The sequence below is a fragment of the Oenanthe melanoleuca genome, chromosome 2 (assembly GCF_029582105.1).
Source record: "Oenanthe melanoleuca isolate GR-GAL-2019-014 chromosome 2, OMel1.0, whole genome shotgun sequence".
Taxonomy (NCBI): domain Eukaryota; kingdom Metazoa; phylum Chordata; class Aves; order Passeriformes; family Muscicapidae; genus Oenanthe; species Oenanthe melanoleuca.
The window spans coordinates 132,086,971-132,109,273 of NC_079335.1; the positions used below are offsets into that span (position 1 = coordinate 132,086,971).

General features: G+C 39.5%; 1 protein-coding gene across 1 annotated transcript in view; it reads left to right on the forward strand.

Moving 5' to 3' along the window:
* GPR158 (G protein-coupled receptor 158) overlaps window positions 1-22,303 on the forward strand; it is a 180,792-nt gene that overhangs the window by 60,378 nt on the left and 98,111 nt on the right. Inside the window, exon 3 of the mRNA XM_056483286.1 lies at window positions 18,649-18,751. Coding sequence (XP_056339261.1) covers window positions 18,649-18,751 — 103 coding nt within the window. The remainder of the gene's footprint in view (window positions 1-18,648; window positions 18,752-22,303) is intronic.

A 22,303-nucleotide genomic window follows, 5' to 3' on the forward strand; every position in this document is an offset into this window, starting at 1 on the left:
AGGATGCCCAGCTTCTCCAGCCAACATAAAGATGCCTTCTAAGTTGCTGTTCTTTTTAGATTGTGTAGTTCCTTTGCAAAATAGCTCCCATAAACTTCTGCTTGATGACTGCTTAACTCTTAAGCAATTCATGTAACCTGTGTTATTGGGAAGAACAGTGTTTTTGGAGTTTGTCCTTAATTCATTAATCAAAAATGGTAATCATATCAAACTGATCTAATGACAGAATTGAAAAGAAAGGAAAAGTCAGAAGCAGAAAAAGATTCTGAAGGAAATTAAGAAATGTAAAAAATTGATCAGCAGAGTAATTTCTGCAGATGCAGCTCAGAACTGTGAAGATGCCTCTTTCTGAAAGACAAGTGCTCTAGAAGGCAGACAGGAGAGTATGTAGCACTGAGTGAATTCCCAGGCAAAAGCCTGGGAAGGGCATATCGCAGAACTTAGAAATTCTGACACTGACTGCTTCTGCTATCCTGCTGCCTTGTCCCTGCCTGCTTCTCCAGGCTGTGAGTTCCTTGGGCAGGGATCATGTGTCTCTGCCATCCAGCGCTCTCATGAGTGCTATAAAATATTTCAGTGCTCTGGTGAAATGTGAAAACTGAGAGGGCACCTTGAGGAGGGAAGTGTGTGATAAAAAATGTAACAGGGTTTTTTGGTGTGAGGAAATGGGACACTTCAACTACACCCTACTAAGTGTCAGTTAATAAATTACTTAGAGTGCTGCCATGAGGCTTGGAAGCACCAAGGAGGTGTGAATGGATTAGCTGCTGGTAGCTAAAGGGTGCATTTGAGAGATGAGGTGCTTTTTCTAAGACACATTCAGACACCTGAACTAAAATGCCCAGAGATCATTATTTTACATTGCTCTATTGAATCTGAGACAAGCTACTTCCAGAATAACTCTGGAGCATTCTCTGGAGATGGGAGATGCAAGTTGGAGTCCTTAAACACAAGAGAAGGACCTGCAGCTGTGGTGCCTACAGTTCGATGGTAGGTGTAGGTTCTCTTGGCTTTTCAGTGCCCAGTTCTGCAGCCATTATTGAATCTGTGTTTTAATCATACAAAATTTAAGCTCTCCTTCTTCTCAGCAGTATTTTTTCACTGGAGTGGATTCAGACAGTTAAATAATTTAAATATGACCCAGACAATTTTTATTTTGCAAGTAGCAGTAGAAAAGTATTTGCTCAGCCCTGACCTAAGTTAGTGCTAGAGCTTTCCTTCAGTCCATGTCTCGTAGGTGTAAGTTAGCAAAATAAGAATGGCCCCCATTTTTCAATGGAGGCCCTGGTTCTGCTCTCCTCAGTTGGTAGAATTCAAGTATTTGGGATACATCCCTTACACGACATAGGTTTGTTAGGGAAAAAGTGGTGTCACAGCTGCATTGCCATCAGCACTTGCAGGCAGACTGGTACACATCTGTAGGATAGGGCATGAAGCAGCTGAGCATGACAGGAGGTGTGGGAAGGGTCTTCAGTTTGATCTGCTGACTGCAGGAAACGTGTGTGGATAGCTGGAGAGATGGTCCTTTGCTCCTGAAGAAGGATGGCTATGGTCCCTGTGTAGTCAGCAGGGGCCCCAAACAGGCAGGAGGGTGAGAAGGAGGAGCCCAAACCTCCATCAGGCAGGAGGGAGGGGGAGCTCAGGGGAGGTCAGGAGCATCTCTGCTGTTGGAACTCTTTGGAACTGAACATTTTCCTCTTGCTCTTGTTGGAATAAATAATACTTACATCTCTCAGGCATGCTTTTTAGGCAGGATTCTCTCTGGTTAAATTGGGGAGGACCATGGACTGCCTTTGCCACTGGGTGGGACTGATGCTTTCAGACCACTCACTACCTCCTTCTGATCCACATTAAATAGGGCAGAAAGTAACATAGTGCTGTGCTAGGTATTTTTTGGCAGAAAAAATGCGATTTGCTGATGGCCTTTCCCCAGTTAAATGCTGTTCAACTACATTCTTGTAATTAATATTTAATCAGACACTAATAGTACTTTATGCAGCATTCAGATACGCTGGTGAGACTTTGATGCATCTCTCTAGATCTGTGCTGCTCAGAGAACAGTTGTGTCTATATTTTAAAATGGTACATTGACAGATAGATCTGCTTGCATCTCTGCAGTTAATGTAGAGGAAATGTATTATAACCCAGGTAAACATGACTGCAATTTGCTTTGCTCTATGAAATTTCACAACACTGACAGAAAAAGAGCTTTGGGGTCTACAGTTCCTTCAGAAAACTGGACAGCACATTTAGAAAAATATAATGAATATTGGAGTGGAACCAGCATTTACTATTTAGTTTGGTTTTTTTTACTGTTGGTTACGTTCTGAAAATTTTACCTACAAAATTGAAAGTTAATAAAAATTATAGTAAGTTTTCCTTTCTTTCTTCTCGATTCTGACCATCAGATCTCAACTGTGCTCTTGGGCAGTGGGCTTGATCTCTTGTTTTCCTGAGAATAAAACTTTGCACTGCACTGCCAAACAGAAAACCTCAAACTATGATTAAAATAGCCAGTGAAATCAAACTGAAAGGTACATGTGTACAGTTAAGAATAATAATGGGGAAAATCAATCTTCCTGGTGAAGCAAGTGTTGACATAGCAGATACTGCCTTTCAGGTTTGAATGAGGCTGCTTATAATGTTTTTCTTCAGCTGTCATTCAACACAACGTTAATTACACTGTGGGGTTTCCCCAATGACATGTTTGTTGAGCTCTGTGTAAGTGACAAGATGATTATGTCTAAATGATTGGTAAATGTTTTGGCTTTGAGGGCTTAAATATTTGTATAAATGATCCTCCAAAATCTGAGAAACACTTGACATCTTCACAGGATAACAGCTTTGTTACACACCTTATTTTAGAACTGTATTTTATTTGCCTTGCTCGTTTTGGTAGTTTATTACACCAGCAAAGCAACCATGAGAATCCACGGGGTTATTCCAGCATAAGAAGCAAATCAGGATAGGGAAGATGGCAGACTCTCTCATGCAAAGAAAGTATTTCTTTATAAGTAGCCATAAGACATATGCAGCCATGACACCTACTTGTCTTAAGAGTATTTTCTCCTTCTCAAATTAGCAGAAAGTCTATCTCAAGTTAGTGTCTCCAAGTGCAGAGTACTTCTTAGCTCCATGAAAGGGTGTAATAGAATTCTGCAGTTATTTTAAAGGATGAAATTTTGAATCCAGACTGAAATCTGAAATGTAATCCTAATAGGAATATTCGAATGATTTTCATTTCTAAGGAGCTGCTAACACATCCAGTCAAGGAGATGTGTAAGGAATGTGAATTCCAGGGTGGTTGCCTAAAAATGTTTAGTGACTTTCCACCAGTTTTTGTATAAATTGAGAAGCATATCTTGGACTGAATTGAAAAGTAGAACAGAGGACTATGTGAAGTGGGAAGGAGAGAGTTTTAACTGGCACAATTTCAGGTTGTGCAGGTAGGGAAACCTCCCAAGGCAGCAAACGGGCTGCAGACATTAGGGGGAGAGGGCAAACCCAACCTGTGCTTTGGTGCAGATGGCATTTCCAGCCCTGCAGGCAGCTCTCATGAAAAATGAGCTGGGCATGAAAAGCACTGTGGATTTACACAGTAAAGGGAGAGGATGCTGTCTACAGAGAGATAGGGGTGATGAAGGGGAAATTCTCACAGCTCAGGTGAGTGTTACTGCTGTGTAAAAACTTGCAGATTTACTGATAGGGAAAAGGCATCTCTGGGCTGTCAGTTCTGCCAGTGAAGCTGCTTTTTTCAGAGGATTTTGCAATTTAATATCTCTTTTTGTTGTCTAATAAACTGGGAGTCAGGCATAGCACAGAAGGCAACAACCCTAACTTATGTGCGTAAGTTCCACCTGAATGTGAGAAGAACTTTGCTGTGTGATGACCATGCACTGGAACAGGCTGCCCAGAGAGGGTGTGGAGTCTCCCTCACTGGAGATACTCAAGAACCATCTGGTCACAGCCCCAATTAATGTGATCTAGGGGAACCTGCTTAAGCAGGGAGGCTGGACCAAAGACTTCCAGTGGCCCCTTCCAACCTTAACCATTCTGTGATTGTATTCTGAGGCTACTTTTACTGTAAACTCGAGTGATACTATAAATAAATTTTCCAAAGGATCTTTGATTTTCATGGAAAGCACAATTGTATAATTCTCTTCCTCCCTCAGAGATCCCACAATCCACTTTATTGAGTTCAAGAAGAGCCCAGGAATTTTCCCCCACCTGCTAACACAGAAATGCAGCTGTTTCAATGGCAGAACTTGGCAATTGGCTGGAACCTCAAGGCAAGTTTGCAGTTTACAGCTAGGAGAGGGGCTTGCTCAAGCTGTGGATTGAAAAGGAAGATTTTGGCATTAAACAGTTTTAGGAAAGTATTCATTGATGAAGATGGAATTTGGTGGGGACCAGGGAGCTCATGTGGCTTAACGAGTGTTATTTGTTAATTGGCAATAGTAGCAGAGCTGCCCTACTTTCTCATCCTTCTGGAATCTGCTGGAAGCTGGTGTCAAAGGTGGCACTTAATGCTGAGGTGATCTTCATTCTTTAGGTTTTATAACTTCTTAATATTCTCAACAAATGAATTCATATTAAAGAATCTGGGTATAAATTAAAAGCAGAGGGAGACAAAGTGGGTTTGATTCAAGCATCATTAGCCAGTAATTTCAGTGAGGTGACTGGAAGCACTGGAGTCACTGGAATTTTGGTTTATTTAAAATATGGGCAAATAGAATAGAGTTGGATCCTTCTCATTTTGTCTTTCAAGTGTCTCTTACAATAAACATCATGTGACAAGGACTGTATATGTCTTTTGTTGTGCAGATCTATGCATATTATTGTGATTCTGAAAATAGCCACTAATCATTTCTGTAGAATTGTTCTTTTCTATGAACTGCTGTGTATTTTCAGCTGCTTTTGATATGCCACTAAAAGCTGGTTTGCCTTTCAAATATGTTTACACAGTTTTAGTTTGGGGTTCAGCAGCACAGGATAAATGGCTTTGTCAGGAAGATTTAGAGGCTACAAGAGGTATGAGGGAGGAAGATACTGAATGGGGTCCTTTTTTATATTAGCTTTATATGGTTGGTAATCATGTAGATTTATATAATTCATATTTATTATTGTAAATTAATGGTAGTGTTTACTTTTATTGCTAAGAGATTAGTACAAGACGAGATTTTTTTTCCCTTTCTGTGTATTTATTTTGGAGTTTTATAATAGGAGTTAGTTAGGAGATGTGGCTGAGGAGGCTGTGGCATATTTCTAGGACGAAAGACAGTTTTGAGAATAGTAATAGTTTGTATGGATACCTGGGTAAAATTTTGTAAAGTGCTAAAGAGTGCAGGTGAAGATAGTTTCTGTGTTCTGTTTTGTAGCTGTGGAAACTGTAGGAGAAAAGCCTGATGGGTGCAGTGTGTGCAGGCCCTCCCTTCTCCTGTCTCACATGTGGCAGCTGGGGGCAGAGGAAGGGGCACTAGCACTCACCTGGCTGCTGCTGCAGGGATGTGTTCTGTATGTGGGGGTGTTTAATTGCCCACTCACTTCTTTCCTTGGTCCTTACACAGGGAACTTCATGTTCACAAAACTAATCGCTCTACCACAAGTCTATAAAAATGGGGGATTGTAATTTGAAAAGTAGCCAAATGCTGAGTGCATCCCAATGTGTTTCCCAAATTTGATTTAATTTGAAAATAATTAATTTTAGTATCTATAACTTGCTCAGTCAGTACCAGCATCACTACCAAGAGTAAGTGTTTAGGGTTTTTTTTTACAGGTAAGAATAATTATAAGCAACTTAAAAGTCTCAAAAGATAGCAAAACCTAAGTACAATTTAGCTTATCAGGTGGCTTTTTGCATGTCATAGGAATACTTTAAAAATATTTGCATTAGAGTTGTTTTTTTTTCCCCCCTTCTTATTTCCCTTTGGGTATGATGCTGACTAAACAGCCTGGTATGTATACTACTTCACCAAAACATTCCTCATGGTACAAGGCTATATGAAATCCCTAATCTTGAAATGTCTTGAGAATTTGAAAGTGGGATCAAAAAAGAAAGTTCCCCACTTCAGAGAAGTCCATAGATAAGGAAAAGACCTATCATCTACCAGATAAGTGAGAAAGAAGCCTGTAAATAAGTAAAGGAAACATTTTCCTGGTGAGAGATGAGTAAGGATTGTTAGTAGGTAGGTCACCTTGACAGTCTGTGGAAGCATTTAACCTGGAGTGACCATTATGAACTTCTGAGCATTTTGAACCTTACCAAGAACCTCTGAACTTGACCTGGAAGCTCGCAGGCACTGCAAGGCTCTCAGGCTGCCAAGAGAGAACACTTTGCTTTTTCCTCTGATGTTTCTGAATTTTTTGAGCTTTCAAAACTTTGCCTCTGGGTTTTAGGGTTTTCATTGCATATTCTGTAGCTGACTCACTGAAAGGTTGATATGAGAGAGAGTAGGATTTCACCATAAGCTTCTGCCATGGTCCATTCATGCAGTTTTGTAATTCTATAATACAGTGAATGCAATCCTATAATAAGATAACTAAGATTGAACTTTTGGGTATAGTTACCATATTATGGGATTGTATTCACTGTATTATAGAATTACAACTTTGATATATAGAATTCAGAAGTTTCCTGGAATCTGTGAAGCAATAACAGCATTTTTTGAGAGTTTGTTCAGACTCAAGGAAATTCCATAGAAGCTCTTGCCTGAAAACTTAGCTGGTTTATAATTTGCTTACCATGCAGAAACATCTTAATACAATTTACCTGGTGGTTTGTGTTTGTGTTTGTTTCTTTGTTTGTTTGTTTTAATAAAGTGAATGGTTGAGATGGAATTTTTCAAGTCTCAGGATAGAAATCTGGAAGACCCAGTTTGAGTCCTTTTTGCACTTTTAGAAGATTGGGAAAATGTATTTAAACTGGAAAGGCTCTTCAGACTAAACGGACTGGGTCCTGGGCTTGTGTCTTGCTTTGTAAGTGTTTGAAATACGAGTCTGTTGGAGTGAGGCAAATGGAGAGTCTGTGCTGTTCCTGGGGATGAGGTGGGAGGCTTTTCTGGGGAAGTGGGTCACAAGTCCCATGCCCTTAGCAATGTGTTGTGTTTTGTAGAATAAGAGATGAAAGGACAATAACAGAGCAACATAATAGTAAGGGAATTTTACAAGCCTCTGTGCTATAATATCATTGTTTTGGAATTGTTAACCCAGGAAACTGCAAGCAGTATTTATTTATAAATATGAAACAAAATCTGATGCCTTTAAAGTGCATGTTAATGAAGTTACCAAGCAAAAATTTTCTCTCTTAACCTGTAAGTTGGTTCCTTTTCCACTGTGACCTTTATAACTTCTACATGTTACCAATAAAAATCTATGGATATGTGAAAGGACTTGTTTCCACATGGATTTGTCTCGGCTGTAGCTTTGCTAGTCTCCAGGATTTTTGCTGGTGGGTAGAAGTGGTAACTGTTGCCACATCTTCAAGTTACTTCAAAATGATAGCTAAAAAATAATAATAGAGGGTGAGGGTGGATGGCTGTGTGCACACCCCTGTGTCACATTAGGGCTGGCAGTCTTTGGTGCTATTTCTGTAGTGCTTCCAATAAAAATGAGTTTACTCTGTCGGATGGAAAGTAAACTTGACATTTTGTTTAGTCTGAAGCAAACTCTTCCAAGCATCCTATTGTCTACTGAGGTTTATATGTCTACAGTGTACTGCTACCAGATGCTGTTTCACCATTTCTAAGACCTCTGAAAACAAAAGGGACATTTCTATAATTCATAATTGAAAACAATTTCACTTTTAATTTTGACAATGTCAAAAAGATCCAGTCCATCATGCTTTGTGAATCAGCTCCTGCCAGTTGCTGAGTAATGGAGAGAAAACTCCAGCTTGCTTTCTCTTCAGATGATGTACTATGTTTTTTGTTATTCATTAAGCCCTGTTTTCATGCATTAAATAGAATTGGTGAGTGATAGGTACTGTTCTGCCTGAGGGCCACTTTGATTCCTGAGTTTTAGCGTTTGTTGCTCTTCTGCCACTTCTTGCCAGTGCTTGAGGAAGAAATAATTACAGTGCAAGTAAACTTGCTGGTTGTTCTGACACTCTTAATGATTCCTAGGAAATTGGTTTCCAAATTTGCAGTCACGTGTGTTTCAAATAGTATTAACAGTAGTTATCCTACCAGGAGAAGGAATAGAAAGTTCCAGAGTCTCTGGTTCCAGAGATTGATGCTCTGCTTTAGCTTTGTGCTGCAAGCCGGAACATCATCATCTATCTCTGTGGTGTGGCCATCTGCTGTTTTGGTTAGCAGGGAACTCATTCTGGAACTGGGCAATCTGTCCCAAGGTTTGGGACCTTGGCTCAAAAACAGGGCATTGCTGAACTAAGGGAAAGCACAGTACTGAACAAATTGAAAAAGAAAAAAAGTATATTTTTTTCATCCTTCCAGCCTACATTTGAACTTAACCATAGTTTTGGAATGTATAGTGTTATGCATCTCAGGAGATTGATTAAATGTGGCTGCACTTCTGGTAAAAATCAGTTATACTATAGGTTCATAGCAGAAGAAGGCTGGAGCTCTCAGTGCAGGAATCTGTACTTCATATGAAGAAAGCTGTCCTGCTTAAAGATCTCACAGCAGAGGAGGGCTGCTACCAACATTTTAAGCCACTTTGGCACATGTATGAGTCTGGGCTGTTCCATGGATTCCCTGGCATAACACTGTGCCAAAGCCCCTGCAGGGCTCTGGGAGCAGGTAAGCTGTGGGTGATGTGATCCAGCAGACACCCACTTAGAACTCCTGTGGATGTGAGAGAACTGTGACACAGGGACTCCCTGTTAGGGACAGGACAAGGGCATATTTCCATCCTATGGATATCTGGACACAACCCTTATTCTTAGTCTGAATGCTCTTTATATGGCTGTATCAAAGCTTGTGTGACACTGTGACTTTCAGAGAACAGCTTTACAGTGTGTGGCTTTCCTAATGTTAAATGAAGGAAGGCTGTAGCCTTGTATGAAGGAGGAGCTCAGCTTGGGCTGGAAATGGCAGTCAAGTAGAACAGGAAAAAGTGTCTCTTAATCACCAGGGCACAGGAATAGCCTTGTTGGAGTAAGTGCAAGCCTGAAGGAAAAATAATGATGGGCAGAGAGAAGCATCATTAAATACCAAAAGCAGACATTTAGAATGAAATTCTAAGGAATTTGCATTCATGGCCAAACCCTCCAGCTCCAGAAGGCAATGGAGGAGTGAGACATGAGTCATCAAGGCTACATTGGCTTTGGACAAAAAGTAACAATCTAGATTTGAAATAAGTGAAGCAGAAGAATAGAGGAAATATTTTCAAGGTGTCTGTCTAGAATATGATGGCTTCATACATGGGGCTTGATTACCAACCCTCTGGCTAGCCTTAGACCTTGAAGTGAGGACTTGACTATAGAACAGTTACTACTCAAAATTAGAATATTTTTCATCAAATCGATAAAAGTTACAGGAAAAAAATGCAAGCATTCAGAGCAAAAGGCAGGTTTCATTTTACTGGCTGATCTCTGGGTTGTCCTGGATGAGAAGCAGTAAGCAACTAGACAGGTATTAATTTATCAAGTGCATTTCTGTTTCATATTAGGTTTTTATTACATTTTGCTTCTGATTTGTTGCTCAAAAGTTTAACTGTCTTGCCCAAAGCATTTTTAAAAACTCTTGTGCTTGCCTAGTGCTGAAGAAGAGGTGGAATGAGCTATCAACAGCTGGCAAATAGTGGGTGCTCTGTTTTCATGGTGCTAGTGGGGCATAGAGCACCTCTGTGGGACTTGTGCCTCGTAATGAGTGAGTGTGCAGCTCCAGGCTGTGGAGATCAGTGTGAGGCTGTTGCTGTCAAGCAGTGGGATTTGGAGAGGATCTTTTTCTGACAGCAACAATATGGTGCTTCCTCTCACTGTGGGATGGAAAGCAGTCAAGGAGAATCTGTAATTTAACAGACTTTAGATCATGCTTAAACCCAGAAACTGTGCTCTGAACTTTAATTCTGAGGCATTCCAATCCTGAGGATGGGAGATTTGTGCCTGAACATGGAAATATGCTTGACAAGTAGAAAAACCCATATTCTGGTAGTATCTTGTAAGAAAGAGTACCTTTCTTGACGAGTTGACACATTGTCAAACTGTAGAGGTTACAGTCCAGAATGAAGCAAAATTAATAAAAGGATATTGATCAGGTTGTGGACAGAGCAACCACTCTGCTGCAGGATTTGGCTGTCCTCTCAAATTGAAGAAAAATATTTTTAAAATGCATGCTGCTGCTAGGCAGAACATAGCAGAGAATTTAGTTTCACCAATGACCAGCAAATGGACAGAAAGACTCCTGCAATTAACTGTGTCAGGCTCTGTTTTGTAGTACAAGATGCTGTGTCTTCATTCAAGTACTAGTGAGGTGGGTGTTTTCCTTCAATTTCTGTCTAATGTGACACTACTATAAAATGGTGTAAAATTGACCAAATATATTTAAATTTGAGCCTTTATATAGTTGTCTTCTCGACCAGCTTTTACACAAAATCCTCAAGTAGAGTTTCAGTAAGAGTTAATTTTGTAACTTGGAACATAATTTATTTAACTTTGCCCAGTTGGACGCAACTCAAGACTCCTGGCAGCCTTGAGTAGTCAAAACCTCTGGAAAAATAGGCCAAGTCCTAAAGATGGGCTGAATACCAAGGAACAGGAACATCAGATTATTATAGCCTGATTTCCTAATATGTTTTCTTATCACAGATCACAGAATGGGTCAGGTTGGAAGGAACCACAGTGTGTTATCTGGCCCAAACTCCCTGCTCAGCCTGGGTATTTCTAGAGCACATTGCACAGGATTGTGTACAGATGATTCTTGAGGACTTGCCCTTGTTGTATTTCAGTCAGTCTCTCTCTGTCCATCTCTCCAACCTGTCAAGGTCCCTCTGAAGGGCTGCACAACTCTCTGGGGTATCAGCCCCTCCTCCCAGCTCTGTGTTGACAGTGACCTTGCTGAGGAGGCCTCTGCCCCTTCATCCAAGCCATTGGTGAATAAACTAAACAATCCCCCAGGGGATACCACTAGTGACCCAGGGGATGACACTAGGCCTCCAACTAGACCCTGTGCCACTGATTATCACCCTCTGAGACCTGCCATTCAGCCAGTTCTTAATCCACTTCTCTGTCCCCTCATCCAGCCCACACTTCCTGAGTTTGTCTATGATGATGTTATGCTGTTCACTGATGTCTAAGACAGCACCAGTGCCAGCTAAAGCTTTCCTTGTGACTGTGGCATGCTCAAAGAGCATTCTCTGGTGTCTGATAAAAGATATGTCCTTGTCATGTAGTCTCCCCCTCAGCAGGGACACTCAGAGAGTCTCTCTTTTCCAGTAGGATGTTATTTGCATGAAGTTTGTGGGAACTTAGATAGTTTCTAACCCCTGCTGCACTGTCTGGAGCCATGCAGTAAATCCAGAAAGTGATGGCGGGCTGGGATAACAGACTCAAACTGTTGCAGATCTTTTCAATGTGGTTATTTATGTCTTTCTAGTGTGTGCAGTCAGCCTAAAAATCCTGTTTTAGGAATAAAGAAGTAATTACATGAATGGTTGCTATGAAATGCAATATAAATGACAAATACATCTGCTAGCTAGAAAATGTTCGTTTAGCAGTGTCCATTAAGATATCATGCACTGTGTTCTACCATTTTATTCTCCTCTTTGAATTATGCATCTAAATTACCTACTGATCATAGCAGCTATTTGTTAGCTTTTGGATGAACCATAGGAAATTTTTTCCCTTTCCTGCTAGCAGGGTGAGCAGGCTGTCCATGCTGGAAGCACTTCAAGAGTCAGATTCTTTCCAAAGAATGGTGCAGTCTCCTGGATGTTTGGCTGTGCCCTTCTCTGAGATAAGCTGTGCAATTCCTGTGCACCCCAACCCCCTGTTACTTTTTCCTATTCTGAGTAAGTTTTCTGTGCTTAAGCACCACTATTGTCTTGATGAGTTACTGGGTGGATTGACTATTCTAGTATTTCTTATTGGCCTTTAGAAGAAAATGTGAAAGTCTGTTTTTAGTACTGTAAATGCATATTTTTAATAAAGTTTATAAATGTGCAGAATGGATTTCAGAATGGAAATAGTTTGTATTGTCATAGAGCAAAGTTAAAGGTTTCTGCATGTCTTAAATTTTCTTAAAACATTGCATCTTTTGTAGGGTCAGGAATAGATACAGCTTTCCTCTCCATCCCCCTCCTTGAATGATTTCGGAAATTACTCACATTCTTGCAGATTTTGGCAAGCTTTCTTAATCCCCTGTCTCACTGTGTGGCTCATCTTCCAGGCAAACTTTGGAGCAGTTGCTGCCAAGCTACAGATGAATGCAGAAGTAGCTGGCAGAACCAGACATCCAGAGGTAAAGAACCTCTGTGTGTTTTAGCATGTTACTTGACAGCTTCTGGAAGGTATTGTGCAGATAATGTTTGATATTTCCAGTATTGCCCATGTCTAGAGCTTGCAATTACCCTAGTATTAGGAAGAAAGGATTAGAGAGACAGTATGAAGAGAATTTTCTCTTAGTTAAGACACTGAGGAAATGAATTAAACTTTGCTCTAAATGAAGTTTAACCTGTGCTAATGGTGAAAAATATCTTAACTCATCTTCAAAGCCAAGGATATGTAGCTCTGAGAAAGTGCCTTCAAATTAATTACACTGCATTATTTAATGGCTATAAAATTCTCAGTCCCTTTGGTGTCTGTTAACAGGTTCCCCTGTAATTGCAGTGCAGTTTTCTAGGAGAGGAGACATTGTAATTTTATTGTTTAGTATATTAATCAGACGCAAAGTTTGATGTGTTCTAAAATAATATTCAGGTTATCAATGTCAATTCCAGACTATCAGATAGAGAGATTTTGATTTTTAAAGTAGTCTGCTTGTAGACTGCACAGGTATTTTCAGCAGTAATGAAAAATCTGTGTTAAAAATATCGTTGCTGAGAACCTATGAGTGTCCTAGCTACCCACCTTCTGAAAACTCCTGCAATTGTTATAGTTTTATTTGTCTGGGAAGGATCCTGACTGTGGATCCTTAGTTTGTAAGCTGACCACAGGTTCTCCATGTCCATGACAACAGCTGTTGATGAGTTTTCTGCTCCTCATCCCCACCATGGCCCCCATATAACCTGCTTTCAACACTCCTCAATTAAACTTACTCCCCTTTCACCATCTTCTAAGAAGATACTATGATTCACACATATTTCTAGTCTCCTCTCTTCATTTCTTTGCAAAATGCTCCATTTCCACCATTATTTTTTTCACTAGTGCTTGCAGATTTTGCAGTGTTTGTCCACCAATGGGCTGATAACATCATTGTGCAAGTGAGGAAGAGGAGAACCAGAAGGGAGTCAATCCTATGTATCCTCAAACATGCAGCCTGATCACCAAACTGAGACACATTTCAAAAGAGGTTAACTAGATGTTAAGGACTCTACAGTCCCTTACATTTAGTGAATGACATTAACTTTTCTGCTCATGGTTTGTCAGTAGTCATGTGTCACCATTATTTGAATGAATGATCTGAGGCTCCTTTCCATCCCTGTTTATTCTCATCCTCTGCTTAAGAAAATCAGAATAATGAAAAATAAAATTAAAAAGCATTGAAGAATTTTTAGGAAAGCATCAAACTATAAAGACAAATATTGTCCTGACAACTACATTTGCTCTAAGCTGAATAAGATCAGCTATTGCTGTGTTTTGATGGACTCAGATTTGAGCAACTCAATGTTATTCTAAGTCTCTTGTTGCTGGAAAACACATTTTTAACTTGAATATAAAAAGTAATTAACTCCACCAATGCATTCAGAAAGGAGGATAAGAGCTACAGGGGCCTAAGTAACCCTGCAGTAAAAGTATAGAGTGGCCAACCCTGTCCTGTCTCTTTGAACCTAAGTGTTGTGTTTGAAAACAGAAGTTAATGAGTAGTGTGATTGGTAAGCTGGCTGCCTCCCAAGGTCTCTGGAGGCAAGCAGGGCTTTCCAGGTGATGCACGAGGTTCTTGGATGTGTGGATGTGCTCACTGCTCGTTGTGAGGCTGCAAACACAGTGTAACACAACACTCTGTCTTGACGGGTACATGCAAAAAAAAGAGACAAGACAATGGTTAAAGCCTTTTCAATGACAGAGCTGCAGAGCTGACACTGACTTTTGGCTTTTATCTTCTTTTTCTTTCCTGTTTTTTTTTTATTATTAGGTGTTGTGTGGGGGATTTGTTTGGTTTGATGGGGTTTTTTGTTGTTTATTTGGTTTTTGTTATTTGTTCTTTTGGGTTTTTTTAATGAGTGAGTGTGCTTGACTTGAGTGGTAAACAGTATCAGAAAAATCCTCCTGGGGTTTTGCAGGACACCAACCTGCTCCAGCTGCTATTGTGTGCCAGGTACAAAATTACTCTATACATTGCATTTTCTAGAAATCCTTTATGTGCTGCCCCTAACCAGAGCAAAGAAACATTGGCTTACTTGTATTATCTTTGTTGTGCTTTATCTATCATGACATTGCTCTTAGTATGTCCTTTGAACAAGGAGTTGACTTCAGAAAAGGGAGACATTCTCATTGCTTTATGCATGTGGAAATACAGATTTTGAAAGCTGCTCTTTGAAAAGCTTGAAGTATCCCAACTCAAGGCTGGCTCTATTTTTAGTATTTTTTGTTGTTGTTTTATTTTCTTTCTCTTTTTTTTTTTTCTTAAATTGGAAAATTTCTGGCTTGTCCCCTCTGCTCCAGAATGTCACAGTATGGATTTGTTTAGTTCTTTATCTGAGTGTCTAAATTAGATGTGGGACATGATGCCACGTGTTTTCTCTTAAACTACTTGTTTGGTTTTGCCCTGTTCTCCCCTTCTGGATGTCTCACCTGCTTTGAGTGTCTGCTGAATACTTCATCACTTGGTTTCTGACTAATCACATCTGATGAAGGGCTTTGTCTCTCTTGTGCCACAAGATTTGGCTCAGACTTCCAAAGCAATTGTACAGGTTATTTGAAGGGTTTATTTTCTTTCCAACAGAGATAATCTTTATCACAATAGCTTTTACCAACTTTCATTTACAACAAGCAGCATAAAATTTAACCAATACCAACTTCTAAAAAACTGGTTTAGATGCTGTGTTTAAATGTGTCAGAATCTTGTGTTGATTCAAGAGCTATTTGTTTATAAATATTCTCAAGATAAATATTCATGAAATATTTAAGGGTTTTTTTGGTCTGAATGTATGATTTAAAACTTACTATAAAAAGCTTGGCAGTTGATACATTATACTAATACTAAAAAGCTAAAAAGCTATTTTTAGCTGTAAAGCTAAAAATATAATACCAGGGAACAGGCAGGTGGAATAAATGCGCTCTGTGAATTCTAAAGACACCTATTACTCTTTCTGTAGCAAACATGATGATAAAGCTGATCTTAATTGTAACCAAGCCATCTATAAGAGCTGGAAGTTAAAGCGATACAAATTCCATTTAGGAGCTGGTGTCCTGAAGGGCAGATCGGTGCAGGATCACTCAATAGCCACCTGCATCTTTCACTGTTTGCCTCAACACTGGCTGCTGGCACACTGGAGGTGTGATGCAAGCCTAATTGGGGCTTCTGATCCAACCTAAGGCAGCTGCTTTTATGAATTGATTAAAGTATGATTTTTTTAAAAGCTGATGACTACTGATGAGGCAAAAATACTCAGGAATATGGTGGGTTTATTCCCAGAACTGTGCTTGCCCATTTATAATGAAATTTGAAACCAGGTCAGTTTTATGCTTCTTTTTTTTTGTTTTTTTTTTTTGTTTTTTTTTTTTTTTTTTTTTTTTTGCTTGTGTAGAAGCAGATATTTTTCACACATCTGTTTTTATTCAATGCCAAGTTCTGTATGAATCAAATCTTAAGTAATTTAGCAGCGGATTAATATTTTACTGGCTGTGTCTACAGAGCCTGCTGTGTGTCACTCAGTTTCTGTGCTCCTGAGGGTCTGAAGCCCAAATCCAATCCTGGGGGCTGAGCTAGGCTCAAGGCTCTGCAAGGCTTGAGCTCAAAGTCTGCCACTGGGGCCACTGGAGCCAGGTGCCACTTGTCAGGGCAAGGACAAAAGCTGCTTGCTTGTGCCTGCTATGTGTCACATAGATTCACCTATGGACAGCCAGGAAAAGCCTCTATCTGTAAATAAACATAACAAAAATCTAGACTTTCTTTGCTAAACTCCTTTTGTACACCAGAAAACAGTTTACTTATTACCCTTTTCACCATAGTGTTTGTCACCATTGGTTAAAAAAATATTATCTGTTAAATCTTTTGTAAAAAGAGTGAATTTTTTTCTTTCCAGAGAAAGTATTTTTCCCTTTTTTTTACCTTGTAGTGATTTTCCTGTTTAGGTGCTGCAATTTCTTTTAAAAAATCAGGCTGTATATTGTTATGTTTCCATGCAATGTTGAGCACAATGGACTTTCAGTCTGAAATTGCATCTAGAGGGATGTAGGCTTCTTTCTCTCCTTCTCTCCAACCTACCTGTCAACATGATATTCTGACCAACATTGCATGCTTACCTGGGATCATGTGGACTGCAAAAAACAATTTGACTGATGTTTTTTAAGCTGTATTACAGCTGCCAAATTCTAGAAAAAAGAGTAATGTCCTAGACCAATGAAAGATAACAGCATTTGGAGTGTTTTGTCCATTTTCAAGTTCTAGACTGGTCAGTGACAATAAAATAAAAGCTTCAGGTTTTTGTTTGGTGTGGATATTGAATGTTTGTGAAAGATTGATCAGTAAAGCATTTGTTTTTAATGCAGAACAGATTAGTGAGCCTGCAGCATAGTTGATATGAGCAACTCTGTGATTCTATAAATTTGTTCAGTGGCAAAGGATTATGAATACAGTACTTGGGGTGCTGCACATTCACATAATCCAATAGGAGCTACTTCTTTTCTTCCTTTTCTTCAAAAAGAAAGTGCTGTCTTCTAGAGCAGCATGTACCTTCATCCTACAAAGCAAGAAGCCAGAATGCTGAAGAGAATTTTTCTCTGAAAAAGTCTTTTTACTACATTCCTGTGCTTGGTTGAAAAGGCTTGGCTATCATTGGACTTGCACACACACTCATCCCACTTCAGTTTGTCCTGCCCTCCACCCTGTCAAGAGTCACGTTTCTGCAGGGTGAAGATAAAGTGTGGGGAAAAAATAGCTTTGAGCCTTCTCTTTCTTTTTTTTTTTTTTTTTTTCTTCTTCTTTCTTTCTTATACAAAGGCTGAAAGAATTTTCAGTGTTCTTGCATTCCAGTTTCGTACTTACTAGTTGTTTTCCAATAGCATCTGCAGGCCTGCACTGCCTGCACTGACATCAGACTGACAAAGGGTATGAGAAGAGATGATGCTGTCAGGGGAATTGAGACAAAGAAAAGCAAAGTGACTTCCCTAACATCAGTCAGAATTATGTCACAAAGCTGAAATTTGAGATGATAAGAAACTCTTAGCATTTTTCTCCAAGTTTTTCTTGAGTGTCTACAGAGCAGACTGTCCTCTCTTGGTGTATGTTTAACTTCTTTATACTCAGGTATTTTTTACTAAACCCTGTCCTCTGCATCTTCCTTCCAGTCACAGGCAGTTAGATATTGAAACATATCCTAAAGTCACAGACGGTCACAAGCAAGTGAAAAATATGGAGGTGAGAGGACAGAGGCTGTTTTAGTTAAATCATTCAATGGGTCACTGAGGAACTGCTAGTGTCTAGTTCATACTCACCTACACTGTAGGTACACCTATACTCATGGGAAAGGCATCTAGTCTAGTAGTCTACTTTCATCTGATGAAGTGAAATAAACTATCCTGGCAATCATCATTGTACAAGTGTTTCTACCTTTACGTTGCTGGACTGTTTCTTCCCTTTGTACTAGGCAAAGTCCATTTGATGTACGAAATGGTCTAATAGATGTTCTGTCATGCTAATAAATTTTCTGTGGCTGACCTGATGTCAAAACTAAGCAAGAGTGAGGCTCAGTTTAAGTAAAACTTGATTCACGTTATTGCTATTTCAAAAAATTACAAGATATTTTAAAAGTATGGGGCTCCTGTTGGAATAGGTTTTTGCACTTTCAGCCAGGTCAGATTTATGTCTGCAGCCATTTTCTCTAACAAGTAATTGTCTTTTTCTTAGCTGGGCTAGCTGTTGTTGTGGGGGCACCAGCATGTGCAAAAGGTTGGGGCTTGGCTGCAGGTGTTCATGTTCTTCCTCACATAGTGTGAGCTCCTGCTGTCTGGAACCATCCTGCTGTGCTGGGTAAAAGTGCTGGAAACCCTTCAGGAAAAAAACACAGCTGTCTAATGTCCTGCCTATGTGCAAGAGTCAGATTTGTCTCTTGGTCAGTTTATAAGTGGGACAGGCTTGATTATAGCTGTCTTTGCTGTTTGTTGGAGATGAACAGCAAGGCAAAAAAACTGGAGTGATATATGACTATGGGAAAAGATGCTGAGAAAATACTGTCAGTCTGGAAGGAGTGCCTATTTGTTCTTAGAAGTCTGTGCTGAGTATCTTGTAATGTTTTTATGCTTGAATGTACATCTGAGTATACAGTTGTGTGATCATTTGCATGACATTTATTTTTTTTCCTTTCTCACAGTGCATGCCAATTAAAGGCCTTGGATTTGTGCTTGGAGCCTACAAATGTATTTGCAAGGCTGGATTCTATCATCCCAACATCTTCTCAGTGAACAGCTTTCAGAGTAAGTGCCTTTGCTGGAGTCAAAAAAAGAGGAAAACAGAGCATTAATAATGCAGGGCTTCTTTTTATCCTCATCAGGGTTATACAGTAAAATCCCAGTGGTTTGCAACTCTTGGATTATATAATCACTTAAGGAGTTCTAGCCCTTTGGTTTGTCATTCACGGTACTCTTGAGGATCCTGTAAAACATACCCACTTGAAGAATATTTGATTTGTAAATAAATTAAAAAACATGAAAAGAAGCCTTGCTAAGGGGAAATAGAGATTTCTGGCATTTGTGCTCATGTACAAGTATTCTTGAAATTAATCTACTCATTTTCTGTTTAGCCAGAGGAAATGAGAATGCCCTAGCTTTGTGCGGGCTTTAATTGTTTTCATTTTACTTCATTTGCAAAGGAGAATTCAAAGGAGCATCCAAACTCTAATATGTGCTGATGAGGTAATAGAGATGGTTCCAGCCTAGGAGTCTGTTTGGCTGGATATATGGATAACATACATCCTACATATGCCCAGGACACACATTGTATGATTCTTAGACTGAATTGCCCACAACACGAGAAAAAAACTTGGTTGATGCTCGTCAGGGAAAATAGACAAACTGCATGCCTGATGTCTGTTGCTGTTATCATGTGACAAAATCTGTATGGATTTAGTGCTGAAATTGTTGCAGTTGTACTGGTAGAGCTCAGGTTGCAGTCACAGGTGCAAAGCTGCTGCTTGGAGGTGTAACAGGGCATCCTTCTCTGCCTCCTGCTTGCAGGTTCATCTCATGCCCAGATTCTTTGCACCATCTTTTAGCCAGAGGTTCATGTCATCAGCTCTTGCTGTGAGATCAGTCTGTGTGAGATATCCAGGGAATGGCAGTGAGTGATTTTCACTGAGTTTGGTCCAGGACTGCATGGGTTGTCTCCTGCCTTGTGTGAAAACAACTGTTTCTGTTTCCCAAAAGAAATACTTCCAGTACTAATCATCACTTAATGGACATATATATATATGCATATAATATATATATAATATGTTTATATATATATATATATATATATATATATACACATTTTAAATATGTATATGTATATTCATATGTATATGTATATTTTATATATATATAGGGCCTGTACATATTTGTAGAATAAATGGCACAGTTTGTTCAACAGTTTATCTGCTGAGTGTTTTGAGTGCTGCCCTTGTCTTTTCATATTGTAAAGTGTTGCAGAAGGCAGCCTTGTGATAGTGCTATTTCTTTGGGCTGTGTGAATCTGTTGCTAGAGTAAGGAGGATGTTTGATTCTTCCTGGAGTGCAGTGAGTTCTGGTGCAGTTAGAATTTAATTCCTTGAGAGAGCATATAAAGAAAACTTCATACCAAATACCATTGAAACACACAAAAACTGTGGCTAGAGATCATAACAACGTTGATCATTAGGGATGAGATTAACTTTATTTCATATCAGTTTTGCAAAATACATATGCTTGGTATCTATTAGTCACCCAGGTTTCAACTGCAGTCAGCATCAAGAGCGTGGTTTTCTTGGAGGGTAATTTGTCTTTCGATGGTAAAAGCAATACCTCCATCTTTTTTTTCATTTGCCTTAAAGTGAAGAGCCTTAAAATGGCTATTTAGCTCCTAATAAAGTGAAATCTGTCTTAAGGAAGTTTGTAAATGCTGATATTGAAGGATGTAGGGGGCCAGTTTGATTTGAGCTTTTGCTGCTGTGAGGTAACCTGAGTTTTGAAACAGTAATGAAGAACTTTTTAAATTCATCCAGATGCCGCTCCATCTGCCAAGTTGTGTAGATGATTTCAAAAAGTGAACAGCGAGATTGGAAATGACTAAAGTAATGAGAAAAGCCTGTGATTCAAAGGAAACTTGGCCTTGTCACACAGCTGCATTCTGTAAAAAGAAAAAGAAAAAATGACATGGCTAAAACAGCTGTAGTATGTATTTGGTGTTTCAAAATGATGTTAGCATAGGAATTCTAGACACGAATTCTGTAAGCAGTTTTGACAGAAGCTGTCTGACCTGGAGATCTCTTTGTGGAGCTAGGTTGGTGAAATCTGATGATAAAAGAGTTGAAACTGAATAGGAATGTTAATCATTTAGAAAGTATGCCTAGTGGAAAAAAATAAAGAGCCAGCAAAGATTTGCAGGTCTCAAGGTATTATAAAGGAGATAGATAGAAAGAAATAACCAGCTTTGTACTTCATTCAGTTGAAAAATTGGATTGTGTTGTGTCCTGAAATGGGAATATTTCTCAGTCATGCTGGAATTCTGCACCACAGCAAAATAGATAACTACAGTTGCACATTGTGTGTGAAGTGTTCACCTTTTGAATGAGGGAAAGGTTCTGCTTTTGGCAAACATTAATGTTTTGGTTTGAGTGTGAAAGATAACTGCATAATACAGAGATGTTGAACACTCTACACAGTTTGCTGGTGGCTCTCTGGGAACCTGCAGTGTCACATAAACAGTGTCCTGTGTAGGAAAGATTCTGCACATCAGTTGTTTTTTTTAAAGCAGTATGGTGTTGCTGCTCCCAGGGAGGATGCACATGTTGTAGACTCCCAAAGAGTGTGTGGGATGGACACAGCTGGAATTCAGGCTGTTCTCTCACTGAATAAGAAGCCAGGTAGAGAGCATTTCCCTCCCAAGTCTGCGTTCGTTCTTCAGAACTGACAGTGCCAAAACATGTAAAACCTTTCTATTTTTTCTGCGTGTGTTAATGAGGACCTTGGGTACTAGAAGAGGACAAAGTTATTACCATACTTCCAGGGTGTCTTTTGAGGCTGGAAATAGATTTTACAACAGAACACATTTCATGTACACAGGTTGTATTAACCTGTAAGTGCTTGAATACATGGTTATGCACTTTCTCTTAATGGCTTATTTTTAGATAGCATTATCAGTATAGGTAGAATAGACTAGCTGATGATTACTTATATGCTTATATAACATTCCTGTAACATCCTTCTCCAAAGCACTTCTGTTCTCTGTCTCATGGGGTAATCAGGTTTGCATTGAAAAATCTTTAGCAGAGCAATGGTGTTCTGTTCAGCCTTGAATCTGCTCTTTAGCAGTGCCTCATCCATATACTGCAGAAATTCTCAGCTCTTGCTGTTTGGATGTGGAACCCACCCTGCTTGCATCAGAAGTGGCTCTTTTGTCTGAATATGGGACTTTGCTGTCTCTAACACTGCCATGATCACATAAAAATTTCCAAGAGATGTTTCCAGTTCTGTAGGAATTCTCATTTTTTACACCTGTCCTTTGGCTTTGGTTCTTCAGCAGAAACTGCACATATATCTTTGCATATATGAAGGTTGTTACTGACTTCCATGATCTCTTTCTGGGATGAGGCTTATGACCATGGCTGATAATCAGGTTTTGGTGCCAAGTGGTCAAGTTATATTCTCACCAAATTACTGTAACATCACTGCTGCAACTGGAGTGTTCCTTAATTTACTCTATTATAGAACAGGAGCAGAATCAGTCTTTTGCTCCTCTCAGTGCTCAGCATGCACTGCACTGTCTGTGTTCATGTGCTGATTTCTGACTGG